This window comes from Setaria italica, chromosome II, assembly GCF_000263155.2.
Source record: "Setaria italica strain Yugu1 chromosome II, Setaria_italica_v2.0, whole genome shotgun sequence".
NCBI lineage: Eukaryota > Viridiplantae > Streptophyta > Magnoliopsida > Poales > Poaceae > Setaria > Setaria italica.
In genome coordinates this window covers 39,796,161-39,814,537 of record NC_028451.1, presented here as the reverse complement: position 1 = coordinate 39,814,537, position 18,377 = coordinate 39,796,161, and the positions used below count along the sequence as shown (strand labels likewise).

At 48.9% G+C, this 18,377-nt stretch overlaps 3 protein-coding genes, 1 long non-coding RNA gene and 1 other non-coding gene across 7 annotated transcripts; 2 read left to right on the top strand and 3 right to left on the bottom strand.

Moving 5' to 3' along the window:
* The first annotated feature begins 251 nt into the window (after nt 1-251).
* Nucleotides 252-6,160, top strand: LOC101768201 (NADPH--cytochrome P450 reductase). Its single transcript, XM_004957568.4, has 18 exons — nt 252-836; nt 951-1,010; nt 1,108-1,184; nt 1,279-1,336; nt 1,433-1,516; nt 1,612-1,648; nt 2,145-2,214; nt 2,391-2,585; nt 2,677-2,769; nt 2,885-3,113; nt 3,196-3,279; nt 3,360-3,511; nt 3,604-3,700; nt 3,897-4,046; nt 4,148-4,225; nt 4,484-4,606; nt 4,823-4,936; nt 5,733-6,160. The coding sequence occupies exons 1-18, from the start codon at nt 501-503 to the stop codon at nt 5,811-5,813; spliced, it is 2,118 nt and encodes a 705-aa protein (XP_004957625.1). The 5' UTR covers nt 252-500; the 3' UTR covers nt 5,814-6,160.
* Nucleotides 6,161-7,929: 1,769 nt separating this feature from the next.
* On the top strand, nt 7,930-8,863 carry LOC101767791 (zinc finger protein 6). The gene has a single exon (XM_004957567.2). The coding sequence runs from the start codon at nt 8,038-8,040 to the stop codon at nt 8,596-8,598; it is 561 nt and encodes a 186-aa protein (XP_004957624.1). The 5' UTR covers nt 7,930-8,037; the 3' UTR covers nt 8,599-8,863.
* A 3,088-nt stretch (nt 8,864-11,951) lies between these two features.
* Nucleotides 11,952-14,229, bottom strand: LOC101767528. Of its 2 annotated transcripts, XR_002676304.1 has the most exons (4): nt 13,237-14,229; nt 12,966-13,056; nt 12,505-12,879; nt 11,952-12,413 (listed from the first exon to the last, which is right to left on the bottom strand). It is a non-coding gene; the product is annotated as an uncharacterized LOC101767528 (long non-coding RNA). The 2 variants fall into 2 exon arrangements; XR_002676303.1 differs by having other exon boundaries at nt 12,505-13,056.
* Nucleotides 14,230-15,555: 1,326 nt separating this feature from the next.
* Nucleotides 15,556-15,628, bottom strand: TRNAR-UCU. The gene has a single exon. It is a non-coding gene; the product is annotated as a tRNA-Arg (tRNA).
* A 134-nt stretch (nt 15,629-15,762) lies between these two features.
* Nucleotides 15,763-18,256, bottom strand: LOC101766852 (BTB/POZ domain-containing protein At3g05675). Of its 2 annotated transcripts, none has more exons than XM_004957566.4 (2): nt 18,104-18,256; nt 15,763-17,951 (listed from the first exon to the last, which is right to left on the bottom strand). In XM_004957566.4, the coding sequence occupies exon 2, from the start codon at nt 17,942-17,944 to the stop codon at nt 16,631-16,633; it is 1,314 nt and encodes a 437-aa protein (XP_004957623.1). In that variant the 5' UTR covers nt 17,945-17,951; nt 18,104-18,256; the 3' UTR covers nt 15,763-16,630. The 2 variants fall into 2 exon arrangements, with proteins under 2 accessions (XP_004957623.1, XP_004957622.1); XM_004957565.4 differs by having other exon boundaries at nt 15,763-17,948.
* Between the last annotated feature and the right edge of the window lie 121 nt (nt 18,257-18,377).

The window sequence follows — 18,377 nt, the reverse complement described above, 5'->3', positions numbered from 1 at the left end:
CGCGACGGACTTTGGCTCGGCTCGACGTGTCACCGCGCGGCGGCCCCGATTCGGGCACAGAGACCGGTGGCCTCACGACAGCCACAACGCGAGCCAAACCAACCCCGGCAGGGAAAGGCAGAGCCACCGGCACCGCGGGTCCCTACTCGCCGCCAACCAAACCCCAACCCCAAGTCCTTTTTGGCCCCGATCGCGCGTCACCGCAGACCAAGGGCACGAGGAAAGGAAACGCCCGCGCGCGCCGGCACCCCGCCTCGGTCACTCGTTCCCGGTCCGGGTCCCGGCTCGCGGCCGCGGCAGCCTGCACACGCCGGCCGCGCCACATAAAAGTTCCCCCGTGCCCGGCCGGCGGCCGCTGTCTCGACTCAACAGCAGCAAATCTCTGTGGCCGTGGCCCTCCTCGCGTGCGCGCATCTCCACCGCCTCGATCCTATCGAAGCGGACAGCCGCCCCCCCGGCTCGCGACTCGCTCGCTCGCTCCGCACCCCCGCCTCGGCGCGATGGACTCGGCGTCGGCGGGGCTGAAGCCCTCGGCGCTGGACCTGCTGGCGGCGCTGCTGACGGGGCGGGGGCCGCACTGGGCGTCCTCGCTCGCCGAGGACCGCCACCTGCTCGTCCTGCTCACCACCTCCCTCGCCGTGCTCGTCGGCTGCGGCGTCGCCCTGCTCGTCCGCCGCTCCGCCGCCGCGCCCCGCGCCGCCTCGGCCGCCGCCGCCCAGGCGCAGACGCGGCCCCTCGCCGCGAAGCCCAAGGACGAGCCGGACCCCGACGACGGCAGGCAGAGGGTCACCGTCTTCTTCGGGACGCAGACCGGCACCGCCGAGGGCTTCGCCAAGGTTACTACTGATTCGTGTTCTTTTTTTTTGGCACAAGCAGAGCTCGGCGCTCTGCTGTTGTTTCCCACTTCTGATTGGGTTGAAATTGATGCCACTTTCGGCGTGGATTTGCAGGCTCTCGCGGAGGAGGCCAAGGCGAGGTACGACAGGGCCGTCTTCAAGGTGGTCGATCTGGTACGCTCGACTGATTCCATCCTCATGCTGCTGCTTAAAATTTCATGTTTATGGCAGCTTATCTGTTATAATTGATGTGTGCTTCACTGGGGTTTAGGATGATTACGCCGCTGAGGATGAGGAGTACGGAGAGAAGCTCAAGAAGGAGAGCATTGCATTGTTCTTCCTGGCAACGTAAGAATTGCCACCACCTTACTAAGTCGATCAAAGCCAGGAGAAAGTACGTTTTGTGTTAATTGTTAGCATGTCTTCTTGCTGCTTTTTGTAGCTATGGTGACGGCGAGCCAACTGACAATGCAGCAAGGTTTTATAAATGGTTCTCGGAGGTTGGACTGCAAGCTTACTTTTATGGATGCACCTGTGTATGTGTCCTTTTTCCTTTTATTGATTATTGATTGCCTCTTGATCTGGTTGGTCTGCAGGGGAATGAGAGAGGTGAGTGGTTGAGCAATCTTCAGTTTGGGGTGTTTGGCCTTGGAAATAGACAGTACGAGCACTTTAACAAGGTTTGTTGGTGCGTCTACATTGATTGGATGTGTCTATTTGTTTGTACAGCGCATACTAATTTTGTTCTTTTTTTGTCATTTTGTCTCCACTGAAGATTGGAAAGATGGTTGATCAGCTCCTTGCAGAACAAGGTAACTAAATTAGAGCGGCCACATCACTGATTCAATCTCAATTCAGATGGATTTGAAGCTTTTGATTTTGCATGCAGCATTTATGTTTGTTCTCACTGAAAATCTCTGAACGCTACTCCTTCATAGGCAGAACTTTTTCTTTTAGAATGCATATTAAGTGTTGCACCTTATCTTATTTACATATGCGCACACACATTTGCACTGTAAACACATTGCGTTTTCTATTAGTGTTGTGGTAATAATGCTCAAATGCTTAAAGAGTTGAATGCTATCAATTTTTTGCTGCCTGAGCCAAACTTTCAAACTTTATATAAATAAGCCAAATTGACCCTTATTTTTAGAAAGGACCAAGCAACTGTTTCACAATATTAATTTTTGAGTGAGGTGCATCGGATCTTCTGTGTCATATATCCTGTGTTATGCTTTTCCCAGTTTTCTTATGTTCTTGAAACACTTGAGTGTAATTAACTCCTGTCCATTTACACATCTATTCTAGGTGGCAAACGTATTGTTCCTGTTGGTCTTGGAGATGACGACCAATGCATTGAGGATGACTTTAATGCGTGGTATGAATTCCAATGAACTTACTTTCATGGGTGCTTTTTTCTTTTCTTTTCTGATGATTCATCAGGCTTATCTTGCGTATAGTGCTTTTATTCGAGGACACTTAACTTTGGTTTCAACAGTAGACTAACACTTACACATTGAAGCTAATGCCTTCTGTTGTTTCCTTCGATTAAAGGAAGGAACTTCTATGGCCAGAATTGGATAAATTGCTCCGCCAGGAAGACAACTCTTCAGCAGCAGCAACTCCTTACACAGCTGCTATTCCAGAATATAGAGTTCTGTTTGTTAAACAAGAAGATACCACAAACATTAACAAGTCATTTAGTCTTAGTAACGGTCATGCTGTCTATGACATTCAACATCCTTGCAGGTATTTTTTTTATTTTTTAGTTTACTTACATATGCCTGGAAGTTTTGCTCTGCCTGCAGTGTGAGCTGATACCAATCTGCTTATCTTTCAGGGCAAATGTGGCTGTGCGGCGAGAGCTTCACACACCAGCTTCTGACAGATCCTGCATTCATTTGGAATTTGATATTGCTGGAACTGGACTCAAGTAAGTATATTCAATAAACTGGATTCATGAAAATAAGAGTAGAGAGTAGACATACATTATTGTTAGATTGGACTTCAGAATGCATTATTCTGACAGTTCCCTTTTACCTTACTAGATATGAGACTGGAGATCATGTTGGTGTCTATGCTGAAAACTGCATTGAAATTGTCGAAGAGGCAGAAAAGCTTCTAGGTTATTCACCAGATACTTTATTCTCAATTTATGCTGACCAAGAGGATGGTACCCCGCTTTGTGGGGGTTCTTTGCCACCTCCTTTCCCATCCCCCTGCACAGTCAGGACTGCACTTACCAGATATGCAGATCTATTGAATTCGCCCAAGAAGGTAAACTTGTGTTTTTCTTTTCATCCATATCTATATGATGTTTTTGTTCACATTCATATTATTTTCTCAATGGTTGCTGCAGAGTGCTTTGCTCGCTTTGGCTGCTCATGCATCTGATCCCAAAGAAGCTGAGCGGCTTAGACACCTTGCATCTCCTGCTGGAAAGGTTGGTTTCTAAAATAGATCAATATACTTTATGATGTTGGTGTTCTAATTCACAATTTCTCACATGACTTTCATTGGCAGAAGGAGTATTCACAATGGATAGTCACGAGCCAAAGAAGTCTCTTAGAAGTTATGTCGGAGTTCCCGTCAGCAAAGCCTCCACTTGGTGTCTTCTTTGCAGCTATTTCTCCTCGCCTGCAGCCGAGATATTACTCTATTTCTTCCTCACCGAGGTACCCATTAGGCCTTTACTTCTATATAATACCTCGTTTGACCTGAGCAAGTTGATCGATCAGTTAGGACTGATGCTAATATATCGCTGCAGAATGGCACCAACAAGGATTCATGTGACATGTGCACTAGTATATGGGCCAACCCCTACTGGAAGAATCCACAAAGGAGTTTGTTCTACTTGGATGAAGGTACATGTTATCTATTCTTTCATGTTTAGAAGACATTTTCTTCTCTTTCGTCTGAGGTGAATCTTGAAACTGAGGATATACTATTTTCAGTATAACTATATGCATGTATTCAAGCATATATTATTTAATTCCTGTAAGTTATTTATCACTCATCATGTCATCCATTAAACATTTGGTCTGCTAATCCTACTTACAGCATTCAACTACCTTGGAAGAGAGCCAAGAATGTAGTTGGGCACCAATTTTTGTTAGGCAGTCAAACTTCAAACTGCCTGCTGATCCTACTGTGCCCATTGTAATGGTTGGCCCTGGGACTGGTCTGGCACCTTTCAGAGGCTTCTTACAGGTTTGTTTTTGTCTTAAGCTGTCGTTGTTCATTGTTCTTCAAATTATGTCTCTCTTTAATATTTTTATGTGCATGTCCGATGTTCTTTTTTGCACTGGCAGGAACGATTAGCTTTAAAAGAGGCAGGGGTGGAACTAGGCCCTGCTATCCTTTTCTTTGGGTGCAGAAATCGGAAGATGGTATGGTTGTGTTTCAACATTATTCATCCTCGTCAACAATTAGCTCGCATAAGTCCATAATTTGCTGAAATTTTTCAGTCTCACTTCTTGCTTAGAAAACACCTAGCTGCCATCTAATTATTCCTCTATCAAAGCTCCTTATCTGCCAAGAATGTTTCGCATTTCTGTTGCATACAGAGATGCAGATCTTACATGTTCAACTTGGATGTACTTTGTAGCCTCTTCAAAATTTCACTGATTCATGTCTTTTTTTTTCAGGACTTCATATATGAGGATGAGCTTAGTAACTTTGTTGATACTGGTGCCCTTTCTGAGTTGATTGTAGCCTTTTCTCGTGAGGGTCCTACAAAAGAGTATGTTCAGCACAAAATGGCACAAAAGGTAAACTGATTGTCCACTGCAGAATCATGTTTTGTTCAAAAGAATACTATTGACTGGAAATTGTGGGAGAGTTTCCCGCAGCATGATCTTTTCATATTATATAAATAGAAAAAAGAATATATACAGCTGGTTTACAAGGACATTAAGTCCCAACGAAATAAAAGCAAGGACCTAGAATACTTCCCCCTTTTCTCACAATTCCTGTAATCTTCCCAGGCTGGCGTGCTTTGGAGCATCATTTCTCAGGGCGGTTATATTTATGTCTGTGGTGATGCAAAGGGCATGGCTAGAGATGTGCACCGCACACTACATACCATCATCCAGGAGCAGGTATGTCTAGTTTTACAAAGTTTGTCATTGTATCACTGTCACCTGATGCTTTCTAGATTTAGTTACTCCCTCCTTTTCAAACTGCAGATCGTTTTGACTTTTTCTAGATTCATAGATATTATTATGCATCTAGACATACACTATATCTAGGTGCATAGCAAAAGCTATGCACCTATAAAAATCAAAACGACCTACAATTTGGAACGGAGGGAGTAGTTGCTTTACCAAGGGTCTAAGAAGTGGACAGCTAGATTGCTCACTCTGGTACTCAAGCTTTTGAAACCACCACCAAACAGCATGGCCGACTACTTTCAGCATATTAATATCAGAGTTTTGCTGTGTTTAGGTCTACCATGTTACTCTTGGTTTCTAAGAATAACTAAGTATGATCTTTAGTCTTTCACTTAACATGCGTAGGGATTTTTTATTGATATTTTTCCCCTTGTCCATGTGTCTTTCTTGAAAGTAACATCAAAACAAGGATAATCAAATCATGCAGAAAGCTGTGGTTTCTGGCCAATTATTTTTTTATTAAAAAACAATCCTGAGATCCCGTTTGCTCTGAGTAGTGCCAACTCATTTGCTGACCATCTGTCAGTTAAGCCCCCCTAGCCTCTTAAAGTGCATTTTTTTGGTGTTGTTGACTCAAATGCAGTGAAGTTCCAGGTTACCTTACTTGCTTGAATTTTGTTGCGTAACACCATGATAAATCTTTGCTACTGCCATTGCTTCACAACAAGTACAGTACAGTGCTTCTATTTACCGTGAATGCTGCTACCCTGGATGTGCTCTGCAGGGGTCACTGGATAACTCAAAGACAGAAAGCTACGTGAAGAGCCTACAGACGGAAGGGAGATACTTGAGAGATGTTTGGTGACGTACCGCCCACAGAGAAGCGCGCCCGTCGTTGTGGAGTTTCCCCACAAATACAAAAGAATGTGTTTGTATAGGAAGCTAATGGCCCCAACTGTGGACCTGTTTCTGTAGGAGGTATACAAGGATCTGAAATATACAGAGTAATATGAAGCATAGCAGGGTTGTTTATGTATAGGACTGCAGCGAGCTATTATTTATTCAAGAAATCATTGTTGTGATTTCTGATAGTGAGCCTAAATAAAACAGCCATCAGATTATCAGGCTGTCGCGGTTAACTCCTCGATCTGTAGACAAGTGTAGCTGTGACTGTTTTCCTGTTGTGTGTGGATGCTTGTTTCGAGTTTCCTCTTGCTGGCCTGCATTGTTACCTTTTTTTTTTTTTGCGAAGAGTGCATTGTTACCTACTCCTTACACAGCTACCTTTTGTTGAAAGATATGAAAGTGTGATCATGGAGAAGTTTTGGAGCGTAGACGTTGTAATGTACGGTGTGTCATGCACCAGTGCATTGTTACCTTCCATTGATCGATGCATGGAATGAAGACAGTTCCGCCTTCGGAGGTGTCAGTTTGAAACCAGGCGAGCTGAATCAGATTTTCGCTGGTTCAAATTTTGTCCTGGCAAACGTGATGCATGCGTGCATAGGACTGTAGGAGTCCTGGCCTGGTACACGCATGCGGTCGACCAGACTGCCATGCAGGATCTGGCACGGCACCCCCACCATATATCTCTTTGGAGCAGCGTCGTCGATCCCGTTACAAGTGAAACATATCTGTAATAGCTCACTGCATTGTGTATGCAGTTGTACTACAAGGACGTCGTTGCAGCAGTTGGGAGGCAGAGGAAAACGAGCACGTTCTAACCCTGCCAGCAGGCTTCGTCTTCGCTCTTTTGGCCGCGTCGGTGAAGCCATCAGGCATCAGGCTCAGGCTCTGCTCTGAGATACTACGCGAAAGAATGCCAGGACAAATGTCAGTGGGGAACAGGGGCAGGGACGGACGTTCCATGCTGTACTGCTGCCACCACAGCACTCGTGCAGTCATGTGAGTGACCGTGCATGCCAGGGACTAATGCGCATCAGCACGCTAGTCAAGTCTGAACTCGGAACCTGCGCGTCCGGTTCCCCCTGGTGCCATTTTTTCGCTTCTTTCTGCGGAAGCCCTCGCCATCGATCATGTGCAGCGGGTCATCCATCTGAGCTGCTACTTGTGTCGGCCCTTCCGTGTATATGCAGGAGGGCGTTGGTTACATCGATCCATTCAGACTCAGAGGCTGCCGCTAGCCATTCAATGGATTGTTCATCATCGACCATTCAGTGGATTGTTCATCATCGATGGATGCAGTAAGTTCAGACGCGTTTCTCGCTGAGCGCCGCTGCATGCAGATCGGCCGATGGATCGACGCAACGCGACTGAAAAGGACAGAGTGGTCGATCTGATGAGTGAACAGACTAGCAGATAGCTACCTCGATCGCTTTGTCGCGTTCCGCGATCTGCAGACTGCAGGTGCCATGCTGCTAGCGCACCGGTAGAGCACACGGGCTCGTCTCGGCCGCCCGGCCCGTGCATGCGACGGTCACTGACGTGACGGCTGGGCACCTCCAGCCTCCAGGGCCCCCCGTCTTTCTCATCGGGAAGCACCAGCCCCACACCTGAATATCTGGGAGAGATCCATGGACGCCCGCGGTGTCGGGCGCCTACTGGCCGGACGCATCGCGGCATTCACGCACATGCGCAAGTTCGACTGTTCAACGGCTTGTCCGCTAGCCGGACGCTAAGCCCCCTAGCTACTCTTTTCACAGGTCTCCATGTCGGCCGAGTTGACTGCGTGGACCTCGACCTCCCCTACTGCTGTCTCCTCGTCATTTTCTTTCGATCAGCGCTCGAGCGTAGCACACACTGCCCCGAGCCCCCCGAACGTGTGTGTGCGTACGAGAGGGGAAAGACGTACATCTCCAAATACGCCACGTACGTCGCAACACGTACAAACCGTGTACAGATACTCCCAAAGTGTACGCGGCCGGCTCGTGCACACGCGTGGGAGTGGAGCCGGCCCGGGCTGCTTGTCATTATATACCGGGGCTCTCACGCGGCCACACGCCACTGCGTTCTTGCTGGTGTCCATCGGCTTCGAGCCTCCTCCCAACACGGGCTACATCCCTCGATCTCCTCCTCACTTCCCAGCACCGTAGGTAGCAGAGAGAGTCTTCGCTTCCGGCCGCCGATCGATGGAGAACGAGCTGGCGGCGTCGGGCGCCCACGGCGTCAGCCTCGACGACCTCTCTCCCCGCGGCCGCCGCTCTGGACCCGCCGTTGCCGCCGTCCCCGCCGTCGACGGCGGCCGCCGCCCGGGGGAGTCCTTCGCCTGCAACTACTGCCACCGCAAATTCTACAGCTCGCAGGCGCTGGGCGGCCACCAGAACGCGCACAAGCTCGAGCGCACCCTCGCCAAGCGCAGCCGGGACATCCTCGCCGCCGCCGCGCCGCCGTCCTCGTCCCCGCCGCCGACGCCGGCGCCACCGGCCGTCGTCTTCCACGCCGCGCCACCGGAACGCAACAACAACAACAGGGACGACGACTTCCTGCTGCCGGCGACGTACGGCGCCACGTGGTCCACTGGGGCGGCCGAGGACGCCACGGCGGCGCAGCAGGCGGCGCCACCGACACCGAGCGTCGTGATGGACATGGCAGGATGGGGCGCTGACACGGCCGCCGCGGCTGACGGCGGCTGTGGCCGCCTCGGCCACGGCCGGAACGGGGAGGAGATCGACCTGTCGCTCAAGCTCTGATGATCTGATGAGATCAGAAGTTTGCATGCACGCTTGATTAGTTGTTGCATCTGCCGTACGTCCAATTAATCTCTCTCCTCCGGCCGATCCGGTGCAAGTGGCCTTTTAGCTAATTAATTGCTTGCTGGCCTACTCTTTGATCAGGTGCTTTAAGCTTTGACTAGCTAAGCTAGCTACTGAGTAGTATATATATATAGTTGGTACATAACTTTCTGCAACAACTAATCTAGATCTATATAAAGCCAGGCCTCTCCATTTATATTCATCTATCTATAGATATCATGGACACCATGCTATATATTTCCTGCATGCTCAAAATTGTGTGTATACATGTGTTGACAGTATATTGATGAGCTAGCGTAGCTAGTTACAAGATCCTCCTCAGAGAAAACTGGAAAATGTATCTCGCGACGATTATTCTTTCTTTCGGAAAACAGAAAAGCTTTGCGCGACATTTTATAGAAATACTAATAATACAAAAGAGCACAAACGTTCAGACGTACAAGTGCAGCTAGCTGTCGGCTGCATGTGGTCTAAGCAGGATTCAAAAACCAAGAAAAATATATTAAGTGGGCAATTGACAGTCTCGCTATGGTTTTTCAAAGCTATCTAGTGAAGTATATGTGCTCTACTTCTATTTTCGTTTTACCTGTGCTGTAAAAGGTTAACCGAGTGAAATTACTTCAAGGCCACCAAACACATAAGCAAGGGCTAGCTGTGCTGTTGGGTAGTGCTGTTCTTGCCTTTGCTTGGGTCTTTGGTAAAGTTGTGTCTATAGCTAGGTTTCTTCTTGGAACTTGCTTTTGCCAGACTGCAACTCTCTTTGCTAGTTCCCCAAACTCTGAATGGAAAACGCACTGGGCCGCCCGGGGCTCTTGCTTTGCAGGATCTTTCAGTAGTTACATGATCTTACCATAGAAGACATCACTGGCTCTCAGCAATGTTGCATGATGCGTGTCGACACATCGATCGACCGACCGATTAGATGTTTACTGAACACACAAACTATGGAGTATACGCATAGTAGACTTGCACACATGAATGGATGTTCAAGCAGAAGGCTTACTCTTTCTGCACAAGTTGTGACCCTGCACGCATCCAGGGTGATAAGCCATATTCGAACACCAGCCACTCTGGGGGGACATGGACAGTGGAAATTCGGCGTTTTGGGACAAGGTTAGCATGTGGCCTGTCACGGAGCGATGAAGCTAGATAGGTAGCAAGACTTTGGTGTTCCTTTTTCTGAAAGTTGATTTGCCATGGCAGTGATGATGAGTACAGACTACTGCGATCGCGAAGAAAAAAGAGGTAGTAAACGGTCGACTCGGAGCTGCTTATCTGCATCTTGTGAGTGCTGAGTGGCTAGCAAGAAAGTAGTTGCACTTGAAGCCCTTGTACCGCCAAGTAGGAAACTAGATGTTAGCACCGCGCGCACCAGTGCAAGTTAACATTTTTTTGGTGCAATAAATAAATGAGCAACATTAGTGTTTAGTGGCATCCATGAAGCAGTTTCAGTACAGATCAATCAATGTATAGTATAGCGTTCATGCCTTCAAAATAATGTGGTGGTAATAGGCTATTAGCCTAATGCCTCACTAGCCAATCAATGATTCAACAGGTCATATCAAACTGATTTGTCGGGAAAAAAAAGAACACTTCAAGCTTGGAATTAATCAAGTGATAGTCGTGTTCAGGTTGTTAATGGTGTAGTATGCTAAGGCGTTTCTGAAACCATCTCCATGTTGGCGTATGCATATTGAACTACCAGTAAGTGTAGTAGTGTACGTACATTGGTACTCCTAATTAACCTGTGTATGTATGCATGCATGGCTAGCACCGGAAAAGCAAAGCTTATTCAATGCACACTATTGGAGTATGTATATATAAGTATATAGGAGTAGCTAGGTATCTATAGGTGGCTACAAGATGGCGACAATGTCGTGTGTTAGTGGCTTAGGGCCCAGCTGCTGCCCTAAGCGCCCCTAATCCATCTTGCTTGATTCTTTCCCTCCTGCTGGACAATCACAATCATAGCTTAATCCTACGCATGTGACTAACACAATAAGTCCAAGGAAAAACCACAGCCCTGAAGATACCTACTCCTGCTGAAGTCACCATCTCTGCAGCTTCAGACAGAGCGAAAGGCTCCAAACCCGCCGCCGCTGATTGGTCGTCTACAGCATGCAGGAAGACTTGCTGGCAGCTAGCAGCGGCTTCCCGTCCTCGATGCTTAATTAGTTGCTCGCGCTGTCACCCATCATGGTTACCTAGCTGCAGAGAGCGCACGCACGTACGTTCCCATCCTGATCGAGAAGCAAGCGAGCTGGTCAGGTCGATGCATATATGGCTGGAAAAGTCAGTCGATGCCGTAGCACGAGCTCAGGCAAACATCCTGTCATATCTCTGCGCCGTGCCGAACCGTGCCATCTTGGTTTCTCAAGCAGCAGTTGAGGACGGCGAGGGAGGACGATGGGTTCAGGTTCAGGAGACGGAAATCTCAGGGAGCGCATCGTGTTGGAGCCAGATGAGGCAAACGGGACAACCCAACAGTAGAGTGGTGGGGCGCGCACTGAGATGAGCGTGCCGTGCGCACGCAGGCTCCTCTCCGCTCAGTTCATCTAGCTAGCTTGCATCACGGTGTATCTGTATCTATTGATCGATCGGCCGTAGCATCTTATCAGTACTGGTGAGGGACAGAACCCTTGGTTGCTTTGCTTTACTTTCTTTCTGGTTTGATCGGGGATGTATCTAGATATGATTGACTGATAACTGATTGATCATTGAGGACTTATATTATTAGTTTATTGATCATCTTAACTGGTTTGTTGATCGTAGAGGTGCTTTGGGGCGCGTTGGAACATTTGCTAGGCTACCTCTCGCATTAGCGCGTGTTGTCCTACGGTAGTCTTCTACTGAATATGTGTCATGGATCATCAGGGATGATTGGTATCCACCTCTTCAAGCAATGGAAAATTGATTGTATTCGGTCTGGCTTTAATCAACTCATCTTCCTGTTCTTGTTCACAGCTTACCAAAGGGGCGTGAGCGTTCATGCAATTCTGAAAAAAACTGTCATGAGGAGCTGTATGTCAAGCTGCTACTCTAAGCTGGAAATTGTATCTCCCAAATTCTCAGGTTGGAATTCTGCTCTACTTATATTACCACGATGTGAGCTGCAAAAGACAACCCCTTGTTCTCAATGTAGAGTTCACCCGTCAATATCTCATTGACGACTCCAGCTTTTTCGCATCGAGCAAAATGAACAACGTGAAATTCATTCCTTGAGTTTCTGCCTCGATGGTTTCTCACTGCTGTGCTACTGTCATGAGAAATGGATGTCGAGGCATCTCAAAGGCGTTTACAATCATGGTACTTTCATCCTACCAGCCAGGAACAAGTCTTAGGGCAGGAAATCAGTTGCTGCAACTGGTCAGTCATAGATCCACGACAGAACCTGTAGCAGACAAGCCAAATGACCATCCCTGTTGACAGGACTATCACAAGTCTACAAGTTTATACATGTACAGTAGTTAGCAGTCATAGATCCACGACAGAACCTGTAGCAGACAAGCCAAATGACCATCCCTGTTGACAGGACTATCACAAGTCTACAAGTTTATACATGTACAGTAGTTAGCAGTAGCACAAGTGAAAATGCAGGCTTCCTTGCACTTTTGGCAGAGCTACAACAAGATTGAAGTCACTGTTCCATTGCCCCAAGCAGACAGGAATCTGCTTCTCCCTAGGTGTATGTGGTTCATGGTCCGGTAATCCTGTATCTTGAACAATATTCCATGAGAAGAGACATCGAAATGCTGCAAACAGGTGACCAGTAAGTGTCTGATAAATAGTATAGTCTGGTGCCCTAATCCATGGAAAGAAAGAAATCAGGACCAGTTATGATACCTGGAAATGAGGTCCTCTCTGGAGAAATCACGCGGTTTCCTCATCACGCAAACTATCAGAAGACACAAAATCCAACTGTGCACCCTTGGAAGCTCTCATTTCAAACTGAAGCAGGCTGCGCTGTCCTTCAATCCAACTATTGCTAACGTTCCTAAACTTCAACACAAGCCTTATTGACTCTATAACCCTTGCATTCAATACAAAGAACTTGACAAAGTTAACATGTGACTCGTTGCCTCTATAGTTTCTCAACACAATTTTCTTCAAACAAGTGCCATGGGTATTAATAAGATTGCAGAGTCCATTACCCCACACATTTTCCCTTCCTTAGAATAATGTCGGGAAAGGCCAAATAAACACAAAAATAGTGACAACCTACTCTAGAACAAGTATTGAAGCAATAGTAAGTTACAAAATAATCAATGCAGACGGAAACTGAATTAAAGAGTAAGTTTACTCACATTGATGTTCAGCTGCTCCAAGCAGGGAAAGCATTTCATGAAGTTAAGAACCAAACCCAAACGAAGACTCTTGTTTGACAAAGATAAAGACCTTCACAGTGCGCACAAAATACAAATGTAAGCACAAAATACAAAAGTTGAAACCATAATGAAGCAAAGAGACACGATAGTCTTGTGAAGATGGATGTGAGGAAAAATCCGAAGATTGACAGTTGACACCATGATGAAGCAAAGAGACTTGAGATTCTTATAAAGATAAAAGCGCATGTACCTTAAAAACTGTGGTGCCAATCTCAAATCTGGGAAAGTGATCATAGATACGCCCCAAAATGCTCAATTTTGGCCCCGAGATCACCAAGATGTCCATCATCTTGTGATGTGAAATAGGAGTATCATGACGTAATCTCTCCAGGCAGGGAGCATCCTCGATGACGAGTTGCTGCAAACCGAGGTCTCCCGAACCTCGACCTACATCAACGCTTCTGATGGTAGGGGACGCGATCCGAACACTAGTGCAGCCATCATTGTAAGTTAGCCGCAACCTCTGCAGAACAGGGCAGCCGGCGAAGCAAGGCATGCACAGAACTCTCCGAGATGATGCCATGCGAAAGGTGCAGCTCCTCGAGAACCGGCAAGCGGACATCGATTCCATCCGGGAAACGGCAGAAGCAGAATCTGGCGACGCGAAGAGTGCACGAGAAGCGGAGTGCCGGTGCGGGCAGCGGCGGAGGATTCCCCCGATCCCGAGCCGGGATGTCGTAGTGGAAGTCGAGCTCCTGGAGGCCGTCGAGGGCGCGGGAGCGGAGCCAGCCGTCCAGGGTCACGGCGGTGCGTCGCGGAGCTTCCCGTAGCACGCGGGGGTGGAGAAGCGGCGGGCAGGGCCCGGGTGCGAGGAGAGGACGCGGGGCACCTTGCCGAGGGGGATGGGATGGAAGCGGAGGTCCAGGTTGAGGGGAGCGGAGCGCCGCACGTGGCGCCACAGGGAGGAGAGGGCCTGCGTGCGAGCGCCGTCCTTTGTGGGGAGGCGGGAGACGATGTCGCCGAGGACGGCGTCCGGAAGGCCGCTGATGTAGTCCGGGCCTTGCCCTTCCTCTTCTGCTGGCTGCCTCCCCTTCCCGTTGGCTCCGGCGACCACCCCCATGGCAGATCTGGAATGGCGGCGCGGCGGCGGCCGCCGGCCGGTGGCGGTGGACTGTGGACATTTGGGAATTGGAACTGGCACTTTTCTTTGTTTTTTCTTCTTTTTTTTTGAAACGAACGGGCACTTTCCTTTTCTGGATACGTGCGTCTACTCGTCTTCTACTCTAGTTTGCGAATTCGAATGGTCAGCCTCTTGTACACTGCGGCTGACAGGCCCGGCCCAGGAGGCCAGGAGAAGGAGGCCATTTCCTGGGCTTGGCAGCCGCTTTGTTTGGTTGGGCCAGCCAGGCAATGGGCCATTTTCTGGGCTGACAGGCCCCGCTGCACATGATGTTTCCTGTATCCCCTCTCGATTGTACTACGTTCTGATCTCAAAAAAAAAAAAAAACCTACGCTTCTTCTTTTTCTCCCGAACTCGAAGGAAATGGCATCCCAAAAAAAAATTATTGGAAAATGCAGTAGCTAGGCTTTTGCTTTGCAATATCGCTACTAGTTCCAGGAGCGACGACGTGCCGACACATCGATCGATCGATCGAGATATTCTCAGGAAACACAAAATGTCCATGTGTGTATATGGACTGTATATGGAGTATACGCATAGTAAACTTGCAAGCATTTCCACAACGAACGCTTTACTAGCTCTTTCTACACGAGTTCATGTCCAGCACGCATCCAGATCCAGGATAGGGGACGTTAACAGTGGAAATTTGATGGCGTTTGCGGACCGGAACAGCACGTGTGGCCTTGTCGCAGAGCTATCAACAAGCTACTACAGGAGCCAGCAAGACTTTTGTTGCTCTTTTGAGAAAGCTGATTTGCCATGGCAGTGATAACAACCAGTACAACTACTCGTCATCACGAAGGAAAAAAGTTGTAGCAGACGATCGACCGAGAGCTGCTCTATCGCTTTAGCACCGCATGAGTATAGTTAGTTGCAGTCATGTAGTTTCAGTACAGAGATCAATCATCTAGAGCGTCCGTCCATTCAAGTTGGACTCAGCAACTAGTGTTGGACTCGTCAATAATATACAGATAGGCAATTTCTCTATCGGTGGCCAGTGATGACTGATGATCAGCTGTAGCCCTTCTGCCCTTGTGCAGCTTGTAGTGGTAGCACAAGCTCACGCGAACATCTTGTCATCAAGCGCTGCCATGCAAACCGCGCCATTGATCGATCTCTCTCGCCTCTCGGTACGGGCGTACGGCGGCAAGGGGCCTTCAGGAGAAAGCTCGGGGAGTAGACCACGTCTTGTTGGAGCCAGATTAGGCAAAACGGACAGCCAAAAGCAGTAGTCCTGAATGCTCTGCTTGCATCTAGTTCCGATCTTCCTGGTTGTCAACCGACCAGAAGGCTTGGCTTACTATGCTGTGGGTTCTCATCGATGCACATGGACGCAGAGGTATCCAGGCAGGCCAGCGGGGGGAATAAAAACACAAAAAAAGTAAATTGCACGCCCAGTGGGACTCGAACCCACAATCGCCTGATTAGAAGTCAGACGCCTTATCCATTAGGCCATGGGCGCTGTTACTGATTACCTTACTCAGTAGATGTTAATAATACATTCAGAGATTAAAGTCGTTAATTTCAGTTTTCCACTGCCTACTATATACTGCGCGATTTAGAACATGGTGGTGACTCGGCAAAGCAACCCTCACGAGCAAAAAGAGACAGGCACGTGGATGCTTGTCAAAATCTCATGATCAATACCCAATCAATTAACAGATCACACGATCCCCGATTACTTCCTCAAAGACAAGATTAGCTGATCTCACACCAACTTATTACAAATTTCTTTTCTGCGGGCAGGAAATGATGCCCTATTGATCACAGACTGTTGCCTCGCGGAGAGCAAGGGATGGTGCGTAATGTACTAAATCTGGCTGCCATCCCGCCTGTCAAGAGTCGGCCACTTGATGCTATCAAGATTCAAGACATATACTGTGATATAACTGATATTGTCAATTTCAATAGGAACCACAGGTATCTCCTCATTCTGGCAGCAAGAGCCCTTTTCAGCACTGCACATGCGGCTATGCCTCCAGCATCACGCTGGAGGTAACAAAACCTGAGAAAGGGGAGCATCAACATAGCTGTGCATCTTCTAACAAAATAGCGAAAGCATGTGAACTTGTTCAATTCAGGTATCTCCGGTTTGCTTTGGTCATTTGCCAACCACAGCAGCGTCTGTTCCAATTTTGCAGCATAGCTTCAACCACACGCAGGTGCAGATCATGACTTGTGTATATCGACCAGGATGTTCTGTCGGCTACTTTATCTCGATAGTGCTGTGTACTGCTGTGTATTCCATCAGCGATGTTCAATGTAAGTTCATAAGCAGATAATCCACCAAAACTTAACTGACAACCTGATCTGGGGTGAGTTGGAATCAAGATAATGGAGCTCCATTATGACTGTTTCAGTGAAAGGCAGCAACTCAATCCTATCAGTGACAAGTTCGAGAGTCAGATGGTAGGAATATGAACAAAATGGCATTTTTCCACAGCGCGATTAGACTAGTCAAGGATCAAGATACGCGATCAATGTCACTCAAGAAAGAGAACCTTCTTTTGGCAACCTTCGATCTGTAACACCAGGCTTCAAACGCCTCTGTCAAGTCAGGATATCGAACATGTTTTGACTGGAGCCACTCTGATAAAATCTCAGCTTGACTATTTGACGGCAGTGTCAGCACAATTGAAACAAATGCCGACTCCAGCCCCTGCCAAACCTCGTTGTCCAGGTTTGCCTTTGGTGTCTCGACATCACCATCATCGTCGTCATCACGATCAGCCTGAACAATCAAAGCCTTTGTTGTTCTTGCAAAGGCAATCCAGACATTCACCATATGACGACGTTTCTCGGTTGGAAGAACAATATTGCCAAACGCAACAGCCTCCAGTACTTTTGCAGACACCTCTACCACCTTCAGCCTGGTATTCAGACAGTCGTGCCCAGGGCATACTGCGTCGACAGCTTCAACCACATCAGATGACACTCCAACCCAATAGAGAACAATGCACTTCACCATCTCAAGCTTGCTCAAGACCTGACAGACCCAGGAGACGTCACAAACAAATGTGTGCAGCTCCTGCTGAAGTTCGCCATTGTCACCAACAAGAGGCGTCTCCTTCTGCTTCGTCAGTACAGAACTCAAGAAATCACTGAACCTGTTCAGCAAACCAGTGACACATTCCTTCACCTGAGACTTGACATCGATGTTGTCAAGGGCTACCAATGGTGTGTCGTCATCCTCGGTGAGCATATACTCCAGCTGCTCCTGAGCTGCAGACTTGAGCTCCCGCGCCGGCCCAGCTGCGGACGAGCGCGTGGCGTGCCGGAACGCCGAAAGGAAGATGCTGGTTACCGGAGCCGGATCGATCGGCCGGAGACGCGCAAGGATGTATTCGTACTGCGCGCCGAGGCCGGGGACGGTCCTCAGAATCTCCTCCTCGTCGGCCTCGTCCCAGGGGGCGGACTCGATGTAGCCGGCGCAGGCGGCGGCGATCTGGGCGCAGCCGAGGTTCACGGCGGCCTGGAGTACGCCGAGCGCGCCGCGGACGCCGAAGCGGGAGCAGGGCTCGGCGGCGTATAGGAGGCGGAGCGCGGTGACATGGGAGCTGAGGTCGAGCTCCTGGCAGTAGACCTCGACGCAGTAGCGCGAACCGAGGATCTGGCACGTCGGCCAGGCGTCGGAGAGGCGATCGGCGAAGTAGGTGCTGCCGGCGGCGAGGACGGCGGAGTGGCAGTAGAGCCACTCGTCGCGGCCCTCCGGTGTCCGTAGCCGCACAACCACGTCGCTGGTCGCCTGGTCGCCGATCTTGGGCCGCCCCGCCCTCATGCCACTGCTGGATTGGGGGGTGAAATGACCATCACGAACAGCGCAGCTCAGCTATCGTAGCATAACTTTGCCAAGAGAAAAACGCAAAACAAAATCGGAATCGAACGAAGAGGGGAGGGGATTAGCATCTGATGCTAAGCTCATTTCAATCTCACTTACTGCGGTGAAGACTGAGCGAGGAAGACGCCGACGAAGCCGAGAGGCTTGGGCGCGGCGGATAGGGGAGGTGAGTAGGTGACTCAGGTGAGCAAGACGGAGGGCGGAGGCTCTGAGACCAGAGAGCAAAAGCCAAATAGCACAAGAGCTTCGGGATCACGAATCTCAATGTACATTGGACAGTGCTTGAGCTAAATCTTTTGTCACCAGACACCACACCAGTGCTACCCAAGTACCAAGTCAGTGCTGGCGCTGCTGTCCCTGAACAGAGCATCGT